The sequence below is a fragment of the Ips typographus genome, linkage group LG12, assembly GCF_016097725.1.
Source record: "Ips typographus isolate SLU linkage group LG12, UJ_Ityp_2.0, whole genome shotgun sequence".
NCBI classification, from domain to species: domain Eukaryota; kingdom Metazoa; phylum Arthropoda; class Insecta; order Coleoptera; family Curculionidae; genus Ips; species Ips typographus.
Window position 1 is genome coordinate 2,571,818 of NC_138433.1, and position 19,691 is coordinate 2,591,508.

At 37.3% G+C, this 19,691-nt stretch overlaps 1 protein-coding gene across 1 annotated transcript; it reads left to right on the top strand.

Moving 5' to 3' along the window:
• The first annotated feature begins 8,461 nt into the window (after positions 1–8,461).
• LOC145736716 (uncharacterized) lies at positions 8,462–9,787 on the top strand. Its single transcript, XM_081991131.1, has one exon. It carries the CDS (start codon positions 8,462–8,464, stop codon positions 9,785–9,787), a length of 1,326 nt encoding a protein of 441 aa, XP_081847257.1.
• The last annotated feature ends 9,904 nt before the right edge of the window (positions 9,788–19,691 follow it).

Here is a 19,691-nt window from a genome sequence, read left to right on the forward strand (position 1 = left end):
TTCTAAATTTGTTTTATTTTTTTTGAAACAAAAAATAAGTGGAAAAAAACCCTTTTTTTCAAAAAAAAAACTGGCGATTACACAGGTAAGTACCGTACTTTTTTACCAGATCAACTATTTTAAATGTTAGGACGCCCTGTATATTGATAAGGCTCAATTTTGCATTTTTTTTCATGTCACTAGATAGGAAATTTAGTGAGGATTCCAAAAATGTGCTTAAAACGGTCATTTTTTTGCTCCAAGTGGGTTTTACAGGCAATTTTGTCCCTGACTGTCCTTTCAAACTGTATTTCTGTCAATTCAAACTTTGACATAGCTTTTCTCCCTGACTGTAATCGATTTTTTAGTGTTTTTTATGTCACTAGATAGGAAATTTGGTGAGGATTTCAAAAATGTGCTTAACACTGCAACTTTTTTACTCCTAGTGGGTTTTACAGGCGATTTTGTCCCTGACTGTCCTTTCAAACTGTATTTCTAACAATTCAAATTTTGTCACAGCTTTCCACTCTGACTGTACTCGTTTTTGCATTGTTTTTCATATCACTAGATAGGAAATTTAATGACGATTCCAAAAATGTGCTTAAAACTGATATTTTCTTACTCCAAGTGGGATTTACAGGCGATTTTGTCCCTGACTGTCCTTTCAAACTGTGTTTCTGTCAGTTCAAACTTTGACACACCTTCTCTCCCTGACTGTACTTGATTTCCTAGTGTTTTTTATATCACTAGATAGGAAATTTAGTGAGGATTCCAAAAATGTGCTTAAAACTGTAATTTTTTTACTCCAAGTGGGTTTTACAAGTGATTTTCTCTCTGACTGTACTTTTAAACTTTGTTTCTGGCAGTTTAAACTTTGACACAGCTTTTCTCCCTGACTGTACTCGATTTTGCAGTGTTTTTTATGTCACTAGATAGGAAATTTAGTGAGGATTCCAAAAATGTGCTTAAAACTGTCATTTTTTTTACTCCAAGTGAGTTTTACAGGCGATTTTCTCTCTGACTGTACTTTCAGACTGTGTTTCTGTTAGTTCAAACTTTGACACAGCTTTTCTCCCTGACTGTACTTGATTTTACATTGTTTTTTATGTCACTAGATAGGAAATTTAGTGAGGATTCCAAAAATGTGCTTAAAACTGTCATTTTCTTACTTCAAGTGGGTTTTACAGGTGATTTTGTACCTGACTGTCCTTTCAAACTGCGTTTCTATCAGTTCAAAGTTTGACACAGCTTTTCTCTCTGACTGTACTCAATTTTGCATTGTTTTTTTATGTCACTAGATAGGAAATTTGATGAAAATTCCAAAAATGTGGTTAAAACTGTCATTTTCTTATTCCAAATTAGTTTTACAGGCGATTTTGTCCCTGACTGTCCTTTCAAACTGTGTTTCTGTCAGTTCAAATTTTGACAGCGTTTTTCTCTCTGACTGTACTCGATTTTGCATTGTTTTTTATGTCCCTAGATAGGAAATTTAGTGAGGATTCCAAAAATGTGCTTAAAACTGTCATTTTTGCACTCCAAGTGGGTTTTACAGGCGATTTTATCCCTGACTGTCCTTTCAAACTGTGTTTCTGTCAGTTCAAACTTTGACACAGCGTTTCTCCCTGACTGTACTCGATTTTTTAGTGTTTTTTATGTCACTAAATAGGAAATTTAATGGACATTCCAAAAATGTGGTTAAAACTGTCATTTTTTTACTCCAAGTGGGTTTTACAAGTGATTTTCTCTCTGACTGTACTTTTAAACTGTGTTTCTGTTAGTTGAAATTTGACACAGCTTTTATCCCTGACTGTACTCAATTTTGCATTGTTTTTCATGTCACTAGATAGGAAATTTAGTGAGGATTCCAAAAATGTGCTTAAAACTGTAATTTTTTTGCTCCAAGTGGGTTTTACAGGCGATTTTATCCCTGACTGTCCTTTCAAACTGTGTTGCTGTCAGTTCAAACTTTGACACAGCTTTTCCCTCTGACTGTACTCGATTTTGCAGTAATTTTTATGTCACTAGATAGGAAATTTAGTGAGGATTCCAAAAATGTGCTTAAAACTGTCATTTTTGCACTCCAAGTGGGTTTTACAGGCGATTTTCTCCCTGACTGTCCTTTCAAACTATGTTTTTAACAAATCAAATTTTGAGAACGTTTTTCTCCCTGACTGTACTCAATTTTGCATTGTTTTTTATGTCACTAGATAGGAAATTTGATGAGGATTCCAAAAATATGCTTAAAACTGTTATTTTCTTACTCTAAGTGGGTTTTACAGGCAATTTTGTCTCTGACTGTCCTTTCAAACTGTGTTTCTGTCAGTTCAAATTTTGACACAGCTTTTCTCCCTGACTGTACTCGATTTTGCATCGTTTTTTATGTCACTAGATAGGAAATTTAGTGAGGATTCCAAAAATGTTCTTAAAACTGTCATTTTCTTACTCTAAGTGGATTTTACAGGCGATTTTCTCTCTGACTGTCCTTTCAAACTGTGTTGCTGTCAGTTCAAATTTTGACACAGCTTTTCTCCCTGACTGTACTCGATTTTTTAGCGTTTTTTATGTCACTAGATAGGAAATTTAGTGAGGATTCCAAAAATGTTCTTAAAACTGTCATTTTCTTACTCCAAGTGGGTTTTACAAGTGATTTTACTCTGACTGTCCTTTCAAACTGTGTTTCTGTCAGTTCAAATTTTGACACAGCTTTTCTCCCTGACTGTACTCAATTTTGCATAGCTTTTTATGTCACTAGATAGGAAATTTAGTGAGGATTCCAAAAATGTGCTTAAAACTGTCATTTCCTTACTCCAAGTGGGTTTTACAAGTGATTTTACTCTGACTGTACTTTTAAACTGTGTTTCTGGCAGTTTAAACTTTGACACAGCTTTTCTCCCTGACTGTACTCGATTTTGCATTGTTTTTTATGTCACTAGATAGGAAATTTAATGAAAATTCCAAAAATGTGCTTAAAACTGTCATTTTCTTATTCCAAGTGGGTTTTTCAGGCGATTTTGTCCCTGACTGTCCTTTAAAACTGTATTTTAAGTAATTCAAATTTTGACAGCGTTTTTCTCCTTGACTGTACTCGATTTTGCATTGTTTTTCATGTCACTAGATAGGAAATTTAGTGAGGGTTCCAAAAATGTGCTTAAAACTGTCATTTTTTTACTCCAAGTGGGTTTTTCAGGCGATTTTGTAGTTGACTGTCCTTTCAAACTGGGTTTCTGTCAGTTCAAACTTTGACACAGCTTTTCTCCCTGACTGTACTCGATTTTGCATTGTTTTTCATGTCACTAGATAGGAAATTTGATGAGGATTCCAAAAATATGCTTAAAACTGTTATTTTCTTACTCTAAGTGGGTTTTACAGGCAATTTTGTCTCTGACTGTCCTTTCAAACTGTGTTTCTGTCAGTTCAAATTTTGACACAGCTTTTCTCCCTGACTGTACTCGATTTTGCATCGTTTTTTATGTCACTAGATAGGAAATTTAGTGAGGATTCCAAAAATGTTCTTAAAACTGTCATTTTCTTACTCTAAGTGGATTTTACAGGCGATTTTCTCTCTGACTGTCCTTTCAAACTGTGTTGCTGTCAGTTCAAATTTTGACACAGCTTTTCTCCCTGACTGTACTCGATTTTTTAGCGTTTTTTATGTCACTAGATAGGAAATTTAGTGAGGATTCCAAAAATGTTCTTAAAACTGTCATTTTCTTACTCCAAGTGGGTTTTACAGGCAATTTTGTCTCTGACTGTCCTTTCAAACTGTGTTTCTGTCAGTTCAAATTTTGACACAGCTTTTCTCCCTGACTGTACTCAATTTTGCATAGCTTTTTATGTCACTAGATAGGAAATTTAATGAAAATTCCAAAAATGTGCTTAAAACTGTCATTTTCTTATTCCAAGTGGGTTTTTCAGGCGATTTTGTCCCTGACTGTCCTTTAAAACTGTATTTTAAGTAATTCAAATTTTGACAGCGTTTTTCTCCTTGACTGTACTCGATTTTGCATTGTTTTTCATGTCACTAGATAGGAAATTTAGTGAGGGTTCCAAAAATGTGCTTAAAACTGTCATTTTTTTACTCCAAGTGGGTTTTTCAGGCGATTTTGTAGTTGACTGTCCTTTCAAACTGGGTTTCTGTCAGTTCAAACTTTGACACAGCTTTTCTCCCTGACTGTACTCGATTTTGCATTGTTTTTCATGTCACTAGATAGGAAATTTAGTGAGGGTTCCAAAAATGTGCTTAAAACTGTCATTTTTTTACTCCAAGTGGGTTTTTCAGGCGATTTTGTAGTTGACTGTCCTTTCAAACTGGGTTTCTGTCAGTTCAAACTTTGACACAGCTTTTCTCCCTGACTGTACTCGATTTTGCATTGTTTTTCATGTCACTAGATAGGAAATTTAGTGAGGGTTCCAAAAATGTGCTTAAAACTGTCATTTTTTTACTCCAAGTGGGTTTTTCAGGCGATTTTGTAGTTGACTGTCCTTTCAAACTGGGTTTCTGTCAGTTCAAACTTTGACACAGCTTTTCTCCCTGACTGTACTCGATTTTGCATTGTTTTTTATGTCACTAGATAGGAAATTTGATGAAAATTAATTTTCATCAAATTTCCAGGGAAATTGCGCATATAAAACTCGAAAAAATGTCAATAAACTCCATTTTGGCTTCCCATCAATTCAACCTTACCGACCCATTTTGCATTCTCTCCACCGAATCAGGCAGAAAAAAACGCAAATAAATGGCAAAACGAAGCAAGTAATTAGCAATGCAAGTGTGATGCCCGATAGACCGAAACGTGTCTACATAATGGGACAATCTGATTGGTTAACGAGTTTTTTTCTGCCATTTTCATTGGTTTAGAACATAATTCCGCCCACAAATGCTAATTTATCTGTAGCGTGCGTGTGTGTATTGTTATCATTCTGTGTAAAGTAAAATCCGCATTTCATTACGAAAACACGTACAAACGATAAGATTTTCCCTGAAAATTACCATAAAACATAAGCAAACCCGATTATTTTATTCAAATCCGAGTTTCAGTCGTTAAGGTTCAAATTTGTTTCACATAAATTCCGATTTAAATGGGATTTACCGTTGCAAAACTGATTGGTTGCGAGCAAAACTAGACCTTATTGGCAATATTGAGTTTGTGAAAAGTTGACTTCAAATATCTCGGTTATTTGGAGTTTTAGGGAAAAAACTGTATTTAGGTAAAAATAAGACAAATTTATTGGCTACATTTTGACGTTTGAACGAACCTTCTAACTGTCATAATAACCAAGCTAAGAGCTGTCAAATTGTGACACCTTCAATATTTGTAGTACCGTTACACTGAAGCATTTGACCTCAAATATCTCGGTTATTTGTAGTTTTAGGAAAAAAACTGTATTTAGGTAAAAAAAAGTAAAATTTATGAGCTTCAATTTGACGTTTTAACGAACCTTCTAGTTGTCATAGTAACCAAGCTAGGAGCTGTCAAATTGTGACACCTTCAATATTTCTAGTACCGTTACACTGTTGCATTTCACCGCAAATATCTCGGTTATTTGTAGTTTTAGGAAAAAAACTGTATTCAGGTAGAAAAAAGCCAAATTTATGAGCTTCAATTTGACGTTTGAACGAATCTTCTAGCTGTCATAGTAACCAAGCTAGGAGCTGTCAAAATGTGACAGGGTGTCCCATATTTAAAATAATCGAACTAACTACACAAACAACTTGTATCAAACTCTCGTAGCTCATTTGTGCGCAAAAATAGCGTAAAAACGTATAGAAGCAAAATTGTAGACAATTCAATTGTCTACAAAAAAGAGAGAGGGCAATTTTGCCGAAAATGGCCGTCCAACGGAGATATTTGTCAAAAAGTTCCACAAAATTGAAAATTTTTTTGAAAAACCTTTGAATTAACGTAAAAACGCGATTGTACACTTTTGCCACGTTTACGATCTTCGAAATTAACAGTCAAACGTCACACAAGTGTCAAAACGACACTGATGGAGCGGAGAGAAGTGTAAATGACGTCAGAGCCATTTAATTTGATTTTTTCTGTAGATCCAGTTAATATACACAGGAAAATTAAATTGACAATATGATTTTGACAGTTGTGACATTTGGCTGGCTATTTTAGACTTAACCTCGTCTGTCATAGACTTGTCAACTGTCAAAATCCGTTCCATCAAGCTGTCAAACGACAAAACATTCTTAAAATTACTGTAAAAGTGTACAAACTCAGTGAATTGCACTTTATCGCTCCGTGAGTAGGATTTTGACAGTTGTGACGTTTGGCTGTCAATTTTAGACTTAACCTCGTCTGTCATAGAATTGTCAACTGTCAAAATTCATTCCATGAAGCCGTAAAACGACAAAATATCCATAAAATGTCTGCAAGAGTGTACAAACTCAGTGAATAGCACTTTATCGCTCCATTGGCACGATTTTGACAGTTGTGACGTTTGGCTGTCATAGACTTGTCAACTGTCAACCCCAATTCATTAAGTGTCATATTCGCTTGAAACAAACGGTCGTTTGAATGCAATTTCCCGTACCAGCGCCGATTGGTGTTAAGCCAAAATCGACCTTATACAAAACGAAAAATTCTAAATACGGTCCTGTTGTTCGTTACCGTACAGAATCGACCATTTTAACTTGTAAAAGCAGGCTTAGCATAGAAAATTCATTTTTTCGGTTGTCGGTGGCGCCCCCCCGTGGCGTAAACGGTGCTTTATCAAACGTGTCCGCTTCGTGGTGAGTTAATAACGCTTTAGATTGTTTATGAATAATTTTTGGGGGAATTGTCGGTGCCTTTTTGGTGTTTTTAGGGTCATTTTTCCTTGAAAAATCACAGCGACATTTTTCGTGATAAACGACCATTTTTCCCTGCTAATTAAGTCGTTTTTACCTTTGGACAGGTAGAATAATTCATTAAATTACCAGCTGGTTTTGTAACGGTCTTTCTGCTGGGAAAACGAACCTTACCGACATTTTGAAGGGAAAAAAGTGAAAAAAGTCGGTTTTTTCAAATGGGACACCCTGTATATTGTTACGTCATTCGATTCTGCTCGTCCAGAGCTACGCGGTGACCCAAAAAAGTCCCGACAAAAAGTGTCTGGTTTCTGAGATATTTGAGGTTAAAGTTAAACTTAGCTCGGTGAAGAAAGTGACGACGTTGCGTTCAAACTGTCAAAAGTCACTTAAATCAAATGGGACACCCTGTATATTGTTACGTCATTCGATTCTGCTCGTCCAGAGCTACACGGTGACCCAAAAAAGTCCAGACAAAAAGTGTCTGGTTTCCGAGATATTTGAGGTTAAAGTTAAACTTAGCTGGGTGAAGAAAGTGACGTCGTTGCGTTCAAAGTGTCGAAAGTCACTTAAATCAAATGGGACACCCTGTATATTGTTACGTCATTCGATTCTGCTCGTCCAGAGCTACACGGTGACCCAAAAAAGTCCTGAAAAAAAGTGTCTGGTTTCCGAGATATTTGAGGTTAAAGTTAAACTTAGCTCGGTGAAGAAAGTGACGTCGTTGCGTTCAAAGTGTCGAAAGTCACTTAAATCAAATGGGACACCCTGTATATTGTTACGTCATTCGATTCTGCGCGTCCAGAGCTACGCGGTGACCCAAAAAAGTCCATACAAAAAGTGTCTCGTTTCCGAGATATTTGAGGTTAAAGTTAAACTTAGCTAGGTGAAGAAAGTGACGTCGTTGCGTTCAAAGTGTCGAAAGTCACTTAAATCAAATGGGACACCCTGTATATTGTTACGTCATTGGATTGCCCCTACTCTAACCTACAAAACGACCCTAAATGCCCCATACAAAATTGCTTTAGTTTTTGAGATATTCACTCTGTCAAATTTGCATTAAAAATGCATTGTTGTGTTCAGGGGCTGAAAAGTACATTTTTTCAAATGGGACACCCTGTATATTGTTACGTCATTGGATTGCCCCCACCCTAATCTACAAAACGACTCAAAATGTCCCATACAAAATTGCTTTAGTTTTTGAGATATTCACTCTGTCAAATTTGCATTAAAAATGCATTGTTGTGTTCAGGGGCTAAAAAGTACATTTTTTCAAATGGGACACCCTGTATATTATTACGTCATTTTGTAGCCTCAATTCGGGGCTTTTCAACGAGCTCACAATTGCTATACGAAAAGTTAAAGGTTTCTGAGATATTTGCGGTTAAAATTACAATCTTAGAAAAGTTCTTCTTGACAGTTATTTTGACATTTGTCACGTGACCGTCTAGTTAAATGGGCTTCTAGAATCACGTGTCAACTGTCACTATCGCCTTAAAAAAAAAAACCGGTACAAACATGTCAATTAGCCTATAGACCTGGTGGCGTAATTAGTCTAATAATAGGGACGTTGCGCATAAAATCGTGCACGAGCGCGAGGCTAAAATGGCGGTCGCATTACCATGGAAATTCAATTGTTTTCGAAGATGGGCATTAAACACAACCAACCACCCTAACGCATTTGCAATGGTTAGACGAATGTATGGAAAAACATGGGGTCTCAGACCTGGTATGGTGCACTGGGTGTACACCAGGGTGATCAGACCAGCAATAACTTACGCAGCTGTAAGCTGGTGGCCAAAAGTCATGCAAAACACTGCGATACACAAACTAGAGAGGATTCAACGAATGGCCTGTCTAGGCATAACTGGTGCAATAAGAACCACTCCTACTGCGAGCATGGAAGCTATATTAGACCTGCCTCCACTGGACCTAATAATTTTAGGGGAGGCAAGATGTGCTTACCAAAGGCTCCGGGACTTGATTGACCTGCCGGGGAACATAACAACGACAGGTACAACATCAATTTGGAACACAGTAAGGGATCCAATTCTTGAAATGAGATCGGATTACATGTGTCCTAAATATCACATTCAGAGGAAATTTGAGGTAATACTGGATCAAAAATTCTGGGTAAATAATGCGAAAAAACTGACCCAGGACTGTCTAATATGGTTCACAGATGGATCTAGACAGGAAAGGGGAAGTGGTGCAGGAGTTTATGGCGAGAGACCTAAGGTAAGCATCAGCATACCACTAGGAAAACACGCCACAGTTTTTCAAACGGAAATATATGCTCTGTTATGGTGCATAGAAGAAAACATTAGAAGGACTTACAAAAATAAGCAAATTCTAATAATAACTGACAGCCAGGCGGCCTTGAAAGCACTGCTTACGTGCAAAACATCGTCAAGACTGGTAGATGAGTGTCTACAGAGAATTACGGAACTGGCAGAACATAACAGGGTAAAACTTGTATGGGTACCAGGTCACTCAGGCATTCCTGGAAATGAAAAAGCAGATGAACTTGCCAGGCAAGGCTCAAATGCAAACATGATTGGACCAGAACCATCTGTAGGCATACCTAGATGCTCAACAAGACGGGTCACTGGAGAATGGATCAACACAAAACACCTGGAACGCTGGAAGACGTACCCAGGAAATAAGCATGGGAAGCAAGCTATTGCAGGACCAAATAAAAATAAGGCTCAAGAACTGCTAAAGTACAGCAGGAAAGAACTGAAAGACCTAACAGCGCTTCTCACAGGGCATGGACCTGTGAGACAACACCTGTTCACCATGAAACTATTCGATGATAACCTGGACTGCAGACTATGCGGGGAGGAAATCGAAACGTTTGAACACATCATATGTGAATGTGAAGCACTTGGTCAAAGGCGACAAACAATCTTCGGGAAAACTAAGTTAGTACTGAAAGAGATACAAAGAGCACCAAGCAAGGACCTTCTTCACCTCGTACGGGAAACAGGGATAATGGACTGGTGTAACTAAAGCACCACAAACATGGGGACAGTACAATAAGCCATTAGGCTTACGTGCTATCTGGAGCTGACAGCCGACAGACCCATGGAGAAAGAAAAAAAAAAAAAACCACCCTAACGACCCATAAATCTTCCTTATTTCAGTGCACTGTGTATTGGGGTCAATAAGGTTCATTTTGGCCTGTCACTGAAACGACTGTTTATGGGAGTTATCGTTGTTTTGCGCTAAAATTTCAAGCAAATTTCACCTTTATTGACGTAAATTTTGGTTTTTGCGAAAACTACTGTGTGCGATGGTTTGGGGGTTGTAAGGGGGGTGTTTTGTCAAGAATACCTTTTTGCCCTAAATGGGCTAGTTTTGACAGAAAAATTGAAGCAAATTTATTGAAAATATCTCAGAAACAGTTAAAATTACAAAAAATTTACAAGAGAGCAAAAATGTTCCCAGTGAACTTTTGCATCCACCCATGTAAGTTTCAACATCAATTTTTGCTGCCACTATACAGGGGGTGCACGGAAAGTGCGGTGGTTTCCTTGTTTTGACCACCCTGTAGGCAGTTTTTTAGTTAGAATTTTTTGCTCAACACCAAAGGAAAGAGCAGTTCAAGACGGTTCTTTTGAGTGATTGAACCACCCTGAACTCCCAAAAATAACCGAGATACAGGGTGTCCAAGTTTTAAACTACATTTTTGGGTCAAACTATCAGAACAACAGTTTTTACCAAATATCTCCGTAACTCGCTCTAATTGAGATCCAAAGTTGCGTGGAGATTAACGCAGATTTTTAGGTCAAATTCTAAACGTCACTAAAGCACGCATCGTTAACAATCGTCGTTTAGACTGTGATTTGCGGCGACATTGTGTGGAAGCGCAACGTTAATTAGTCTGAAGAGCATTCTAAACTGACCGAAAGGTGTTTTAATTACCCTGTACAATGGCGTAGGCGCGAATCCACGTCAGAACTGATTAGAAACCACTCACTTTAGTTAGTTGGCGTAAATTAATGGAGTTTACATTCAAATTGACTCGGACACTGCGAAATACAGGGTGAAACACTAAGAAAAATTCAGTTTTAAGTTTGACGCCCTGTAGCAACGCAACCGTGACTGTTACACGATTTTTAAGCGCGTTTTCGGAAAGCTTGAAGCCCGTTCTATCAAATTGGTTATCTGTCATTTTGACGTATCTGTCAAACTAACCGAGCTAGAAGGGTTTCAATCTTTTGATGCAATTTCCAAAAAACCAAAATAAAAAAGTCGAATATCTCGAAAACGGTTAGAGTTACAAAAATTTTACGTGGAAGCTAAAATGTCGAGAATGACTTTCTGCACCCAGGGAACTAGGTTTACACCCACTCAGAATTGAGTAAACACGGTCACAACTGGCAGAACGTAAGTTTAAAATTTGACAGTTTTTCTTTTTGTTTTTTGGACACCCTGTATATGTTTCATAGTATTGTGGTTAGCTTCTAGTTAGGTTAAGTGAAAAAAGAGTTCAAAACAAACATTTTGAGTTTCTTACGGTCACTGTAACCCCAAAAATGACGGAGATACGGAATTTTCAAAATTTTGAAACAATTTCCAAAAAAATTAAAATATCTCGAGAACGGTTAGAGTTACAAAAATTTTGCGTGGAAGCAAAAATGTTCAGAATGACTTTCTGCACCGAGCAGACTTGGTTTACACCCCTCTTAACAACCATTTTTTTGAAATAATTTTTTTCTTGCTTCACCCTGTATATTTCAGTGAATGACCCGTTTGTTCTCGTTGAACTCGGGTGCCAATCGTTTTGCGAACAAGTAATTCCGATGGGAACTTCTTCTTCGGTGTTTGTTTTATCGTTTAACACCTCGTTCCAAATTTTCAAAGTTATTTACTATTTAACGCCTTGTATATTACTGACAGAGTGGTTTTCATCAATTTTACCGTGTGAATCGACCTTAATAGCTTAATGCAGTCGGTATGGTCGAAATTCGCTTGAATCCTTATGCCGCATTAATGGGATTTTGCATTAAAAAGCCTAACAGTGGTAGGCGAAATTGGACCTTATTAAACGAAATTCTTACTAAACATTCTTAAGTAAATATCTCCCTTAGGAAGCCCGTAAGGGCAAAACACCATTTAAGGGTTTTTGTAGAGAATTAAATTCCCTTCATTTTTTGTTATTTGACATTTTCCTGAATTTCGCCAATTAAGCGAGTTAGGGGGGGTTGTATTTAAGTAAATGGTCATCAACACATTTTACCCTTACTGAACTTTCCTGAGCAATTATCTCCCTGAGGAAGCCCGTAAGGGCAAAACACCATTTAAGGGTTTTTGTAGAGAATTAAATTCCCTTCATTTTTTGTTTTGTGACATTTTCCTGAATTTTGCGAATTAAGCGAGTTACGGGGGATTGTAGTTAAGGCAGCAGTTTGTTTTCTTCATTTCCTAATTAGCGGATAATGCGGACGAGTGCGGTAACCGGTCACTTACTGCACGCTCACGACTTTCCCAATATAAACGAAATTAATATTTAATATCGAAAATTCCCGTTACAGAGGCGAATCAACGACTGGTTGAGCTTAATTAGAGAGAGAGAGATACCGGGTGGATTCGGTAAAAAACGCGCAACTCGGCAACAGTGTCAAAGGTCGGTTCCGTGAACTTATCAGCATTTTTAAGGCTGCCGCACGGTACCACAGACTCGGGTACTACCTAATTTTTTCCATTAGGAGGCTGTGGATCCAGTGACAGCTCTTCCGGGTTTACCACACAGATACACGGTGGCCCAAACGACTTACCAACCAGAACCTGTTTTTTTCTCTGACTGTACCTGATTTTGTAATGTTTTTTTAGGTTATTGGATAGGAAATTTAATGAGGATTCCAAAAATGTCCTTAAAACTGTAATTTTCTAACTCCAAGTGGGTTTTACATGCGATTTTGTCCCTGACTGTCCTTACAAACTGTGTTTCTGGCAGTTCAAACTTTAACACCGCTTTTTTCTCTGACTGTACCTGATTTTGTAATGTTTTTTAGGTTATTGGATAGGAAATTTAATGAGGATTCCAAAAATGTCCTTAAAACCGTCATTTTCTAACTCCGAGTGGGTTTTACAAGCGATTTTGTCCCGGACTGTCCTTTTAAACTGTGTTTTTGGCAGTTTAAACTTTGACACCACTTTTCTCCCTGACTGTACCTGATTTTGTAATGTTTTTTTAGGTTATTGGATAGGAAATTTAATGAGGATTCCAAAAATGTCCTTAAAACTGTAATTTTCTAACTCCAAGTGGGTTTTACATGCGATTTTGTCCCTGACTGTCCTTACAAACTGTGTTTCTGGCAGTTCAAACTTTAACACCGCTTTTTTCTCTGACTGTACCTGATTTTGTAATGTTTTTTAGGTTATTGGATAGGAAATTTAATGAGGATTCCAAAAATGTCCTTAAAACCGTCATTTTCTAACTCCGAGTGGGTTTTACAAGCGATTTTGTCCCGGACTGTCCTTTTAAACTGTGTTTTTGGCAGTTTAAACTTTGACACCACTTTTCTCCCTGACTGTACCTGATTTTGTAATGTTTTTTTAGGTTATTGGATAGGAAATTTAGTGAGGATTCCAAAAATGTCCTTAAAACTGTCATTTTCTAACTCCAAGTGGGTTTTACATGCGATTTTGTCCCTGACTGTCCTTACAAACTGTGTTTCTGGCAGTTCAAACTTTAACACCGCTTTTTTCTCTGACTGTACCTGATTTTGTAATGTTTTTTAGACTGTTGGATAGGAAATTTAATGAGGATTCCAAAAATGTCCTTAAAACCGTCATTTTCTAACTCCGAGTGGGTTTTACAAGCGATTTTGTCCCGGACTGTCCTTTTAAACTGTGTTTTTGGCAGTTTAAACTTTGACACCACTTTTCTCCCTGACTGTACCTGATTTTGTAATGTTTTTTTAGGTTATTGGATAGGAAATTTAGTGAGGATTCCAAAAATGTCCTTAAAACTGTCATTTTCTAACTCCAAGTGGGTTTTACATGCGATTTTGTCCCTGACTGTCCTTACAAACTGTGTTTCTGGCAGTTCAAACTTTAACACCGCTTTTCTCTCTGACTGTACATGATTTTGTAATGTTTTTTTAGGTTATTGGATAGGAAATTTAATGAGGATTCCAAAAATGTCCTTAAAACTGTCATTTTTTAACTCCAAGTGGGTTTTACATGCGATTATGTCCCTGACTGTCCTTACAAACTGTGTTTCTGGCAGTTCAAAAATTAACACCGCTTTTTTCTCTGACTGTACCTGATTTTGTAATGTTTTTTAGACTGTTCGATAGGAAATTTAATGAGGATTCCAAAAATGTCCTTAAAACTGTCATTTTCCCACTCCAAGTGGGTTTTACTCGTGATTTTGTCATTGACTGTCCTTACAAACTGTGTTTCTGGCAGCTCAAACTTCAACACCGCTTTTTTCTCTGATTGTACCTGATTTTGTAATGTTTTTTAGGCTATTGGATAGGAAATTTAATGAGGATTCCAAAAATGTGCTTAAAACTGTCATTTTCTAACTCCAAGTGGGTTTTACAAGCGATTTTGTCCCTGACTGTCCTTTTAAACTGTGTTTTTGGCAGTTTAAACTTTGACACCACTTTTCTCTCTGACTGTACATGATTTTGTAATGTTTTTTAGGCTATTGGATAGGAAATTTAATGAGGATTCCAAAAATGTGCTTAAAACTGTCATTTTCCCACTCCAAGTGGGTTTTACTCGTGATTTTGTCATTGACTGTCCTTACAAACTGTGTTTCTGGCAGCTCAAACTTTGACACCACTTTTCTCTCTGACTGTACATGATTTTGTAATGTTTTTTTAGGTTATTGGATAGGAAATTTAATGAGGATTCCAAAAATGTCCTTAAAACTGTCATTTTTTAACTCCAAGTGGGTTTTACAAGCGATTTTGTCCCTGACTGTCCTTTTAAACTGTGTTTTTGGCAGTTTAAACTTTGACACCACTTTTCTCTCTGACTGTACATGATTTTGTAATGTTTTTTAGGCTATTGGATAGGAAATTTAATGAGGATTCCAAAAATGTGCTTAAAACTGTCATTTTCCCACTCCAAGTGGGTTTTACTCGTGATTTTGTCATTGACTGTCCTTACAAACTGTGTTTCTGGCAGCTCAAACTTTGACACCACTTTTCTCTCTGACTGTACATGATTTTGTAATGTTTTTTTAGGTTATTGGATAGGAAATTTAATGAGGATTCCAAAAATGTCCTTAAAACTGTCATTTTTTAACTCCAAGTGGGTTTTACATGCGATTATGTCCCTGACTGTCCTTACAAACTGTGTTTCTGGCAGTTCAAAAATTAACACCGCTTTTTTCTCTGACTGTACCTGATTTTGTAATGTTTTTTAGACTGTTCGATAGGAAATTTAATGAGGATTCCAAAAATGTCCTTAAAACTGTCATTTTCTAACTCCAAGTGGGTTTTACATGCGATTTTGTCCCTGACTGTCCATAGAAACTGTATTTCTGGCAGTTCAAACTTCAACACCGCTTTTTTCTCTGACTGTACCTGATTTTGCAATGTTTTTTAATGCTATTGGATAGGAAATTTAATGAGGATTCCAAAAATGTCCTTAAATCTGTCATTTTCTAACTCCAAGTGGGTTTTCCATGCGATTTTGTCCCTGACTGTCCTTACAAACTGTGTTTCTGTCAGTTCAAACTTTAACACCGCTTTTTTCTCTGACTGTACCTGATATTGTAATATTTTTTTAGGTTATTGGATGGGAAATTTAATGAGGATTCTAAAAATGTGCTTAAAACAGTCACTTTTCCACTCTAAGTGTGTGCACCAAACCAGTTTTTGCTAAATAACTCGAAAACGGTAAAAGTTACGAAAAAGTTGAAAAAGACCAAAAATGTTCCTAATCAACTCCTTAACCCAACACCGTTAGTTCGCAGGACCGTTTTTGCTTCCAGTATACAGGGTGTGCATAAAAAGTATGTATGTATATGAAAGTATAATGACAGAAAAATAATACCTTTCAAGCGAATTTCAATGAAATGAATTTCAATTTACTGGTGTAATTATCAATTGAGTTAGTCAATAAGGTCGAATTTTGCTTCAAATTTTGAGCGCAAACCAATTAGATTTGCATTGACTGTACATGATAATGTTAAGCCAAAATGCACCTTATTGAACCAACTATATTAATATATAGTACGTTCAGTTTAAGTGTGGCAATACGTCACAAAATTCAAAATAATTCAGCTTCGGGGCCTGCACGTAATTTACCTCTGACTGTACCGGTCTATACAGGGTCGTGCTTATTTATTTTATAGAATAACTTGTTTATTTAAAGGGCAAAATTAAAAATGGTCGCCACCGGCTTTCATTTGTTTCGCGCGTGACTCTACGCTATCGATTCTCTCTGTCCTGCTCTGATTTCGTGGTTTGCCGCCATATTTCAATATGGCCGAAAGGTAATTTTGTTTTGTGTAATTATTTGAGGCCCTCTAGCGGCCAAACCGTGCAACTTAGCAGCGCCAGCTCATCGTCACGTGATAGCCCCATTCATTAGCTTTCTTTTGTTTTCTGATGTGTTTTACCAGAATGGTTCAAATAAGCGAGTTATGGACGATTAATTGGTTTGGTGCACTAATTTTGGGGACTTTACCAGGGTTTTCTGTAAAGTGCCGCCATTTTGGGTTTTTGGTGGCACTTTTTAACCAAAATGGTTTTTTTAGACTAATTTGGACCTTCTGAACACGATTCCGGTCTCAAAATGGCCGTTTTCAAGGTGACTTTGAAAATATAGGTTACCTGTCACTTTTTTGACAGTTTTTAGGGCGTGGCTCCCTTATAAGGGCCGTAATCGCGTTTTAACACCTCACGCCACGTTACTGCAATCCACCCAAAGATATTAGCCTGGTCAAAGTAAATTTCAAAATTTTTTATTTTTTTCCCAAAAATTTGATAGGGTAACCCTCAGGAGAAATTTGAATTTTCCAGTTTTTATTTTTTTTCAGACAAACGGTGCATTTTACAGAAAAAGTGGATATACAGTAAAAGATGCCTCATATCAAGTTGCAAATTGTCTAAAAATTTCAAAGTTCTCACTCGAACCGTTTCTGAGATATCTGCAAAAAACTATCAAAAAAGTTGGTCAACTTTGAGGCCCTCTAGCGGCCAAACCGTGCAATATAGCAGCGCCAGCTCAACGTCACGTGACAGCCCCATTCATTAGCTTTCTTTTGTTTTCTGGTGTGTTTTACCGGAATGTGTCAAATAAGCGAGTTATTCACCATAAACTGACAGAATGCAGAAACAAAGCCCAAAAATTGACCTGCCCTGCTTGGTTTGCCGTAACTCCGTTAGGGGGCGCCGCACGAAAAAATGTCAAGAATCCAAAAAGTTGCCTCTTGGCTCACCCTGTATAGTACCATCAAGCTAAAGCTCCAATCATTTTTTGTTCCCGAGATATTCGAATTTGTTCACTGACGGTCTTTAAGGCCTAGTTTCGTTTGCGATAGTTGGGCAATTGTTACGGAAAACTCCGTAAGGGATCGAACCAGTTTCGCGCTAAATTCTACCTTAACGTTTTTTTTAGGTAATCGTCGACCCAGATTATCGGTTGATTATATGAGTCATCATCAGGAACGATAAAGCGGCACATATCGCAATGTAAATGCCCTGTGACCCGAAATTTGCATTGCCGCTACATAAAAACGGCCCATCGAGGTAATAAAATTGGCAATAACAATGATTTCATTACGCTCGTGCTTTTATACCTCCATTTTTTTGCTTTCTGGCGCGAAATCTGCTTTCACTGGTCCAAAATATACAGGGTGCGTAAATTACAAGTTTCACCCGGTATAACCAGAGTGAGAGAGAAAACGAGTTACAAATTGCAGTGTTGCCAAGTGAGGAGATTCATATAAAACAGTCTAAAGGAGGATTCCAAAAATGTCCTTAAAACTGTCATTTTCTAACTCCAAGTGGGTTTTACATACAATTTTGTCCCTGACTGTCTTTCCAACTGTGTTTCTGGCAGTTCAAACTTTAACACCGCTTTTTTCTCTGACTGTACCTGATATTGTAATGTTTTTTTATGTCACTAGATAGGAAATTTAGTGAGGATTCCAAAAATGTCCTTAAAACTGTAATTTTCTAACTCCAAGTGGGTTTTACGTGCAATTTTGTCCCTGACTGTCCTTACAAACTGTGTTTCTGGCAGTTCAAACTTTAACACCGCTTTTTTCTCTGACTGTACCTGATATTGTAATGTTTTTTTAGGTTATTGGATAGGAAATTTAGTGAGGATTCCAAAAATGTCCTTAAAACTGTCATTTTCTAACTCCAAGTTGGTTTTACATGCGATTTTGTCCCTGACTGTCCATACAAACTGTGTTTATGTCAGTTCAAACTTTGACACAGCTTTTCTCCCTGTCTGTACTCGATTTTGCATTGTTTTTTTATGTCACTAGATAGGAAATTTAGTGAGGATTCTAAAAATGTCCTTAAAACTGTCATTTTCTAACTCCAAGTGGGTTTTACATGCGATTTTGTCTGAACTTGGAAAATGTTTCTAAACGGCAACGTCGCAAATCTGCACCGCACAAAGGCTGAAAATGCTAGTGACAAGGTGACAGGGTTGCCAGTTTGTCATTTTCCAGTCAAAAATTTAGGGAAAACCGCTTAAAATCACGCTTCAAGCGGCAACACTGTTGAAATTACGAAAAAAACACCCCAAAAAGATGAGAATTAATTCAAAACCTCACCCTGTACAAACAGAGTGAGCTAGAAAATTGAAATTTTCAGGACTGACAGAGCAAAGTACGATTTACTAAAGGCCGGGAGTTTCGTCATGATCGGCTCATCAGGACTGGCAAAAACCGGCATTTGTTTCAATGACAATTATCGTCCAGAACTTCCTCGTTTCAACAAAACAATCGCCTATCTAGATATGGTTTAGCATAATATATGCAATTTGCGTCCCTAATGATACGGAATGCACACCGAACGCATTGTACTATACAGGGTGGTTCAAGAAAAACCGTAATTCAACGTTATAATATAGCAAACGAATGTTTTGTGGTACGTTACACCCTGTATATGAATTTGATTTTTTTTTTACCTGAGGACACTTACTTGAATCACCCTGTATGTGTACCACGTTGGCAAAACGTGATCCACTCTGTAGCGCGTGTACTTGTCGATCGTATACAGTGCAAATCAAAGTAATTTGAAGGTGACGTCACGACCGAGTTGCCACGTCACGAACTTGATGGAAGTGTGGCAACACGTGACAACACACCTGACAGCTGTCAAATGCACTCTTTCTGCCTTAGACAAATGACACTTTTTTGACAGTACTTTGACAGTATGTTTTTGTCTTTTTGAATTATTACTTTTCGTTTGTTGTTTTTCTACTAATTTCAGTCTTATAACTGCTAATCTACTGATTATGAATTATTTCGGTGGTTTTTCGACCGAAAGTCAGTCAATTTGAATCAATCGGCCTTAAATCGGGACCGTACGACGATTCCCCGTATATTTTCGTTAGGAAACCACGTAAATAATGGGAATTTCAACGTTTTATTGCCTTGTTGATTGTAATTAAGCTGGAAACCGCCATAAATCCACCGTATAATCACTATAATGGTTGTAATTCCCTTCGGGGCATTACGATTAGTCATTTAATGGCTCATTAACCATTGATTTAGGGGAAATTATTGATTGTTAGTGCAAACCGAATTTGACTGTTTTTTTGGACACCCTGTATATGTTTGATGGTGTTGCGATTAGGACGAGGTGATAGGGCGGTTCAAGACGAACTTTAAGAGCTTTTTGCGGTCGCTGTAACCCTAAAAATAACGGAGATATGGAATTTTGAAAATTTTGATGCAATTTCCAAAAAAAAATTCAAATTT

What these genes read in the sequence shown, in the direction of transcription:
- LOC145736716 (XM_081991131.1), top strand. Translation starts at nt 8,462, where the DNA reads ATGGTTAGACGAATGTATGGAAAAACATGGGGTCTCAGACCTGGTATG.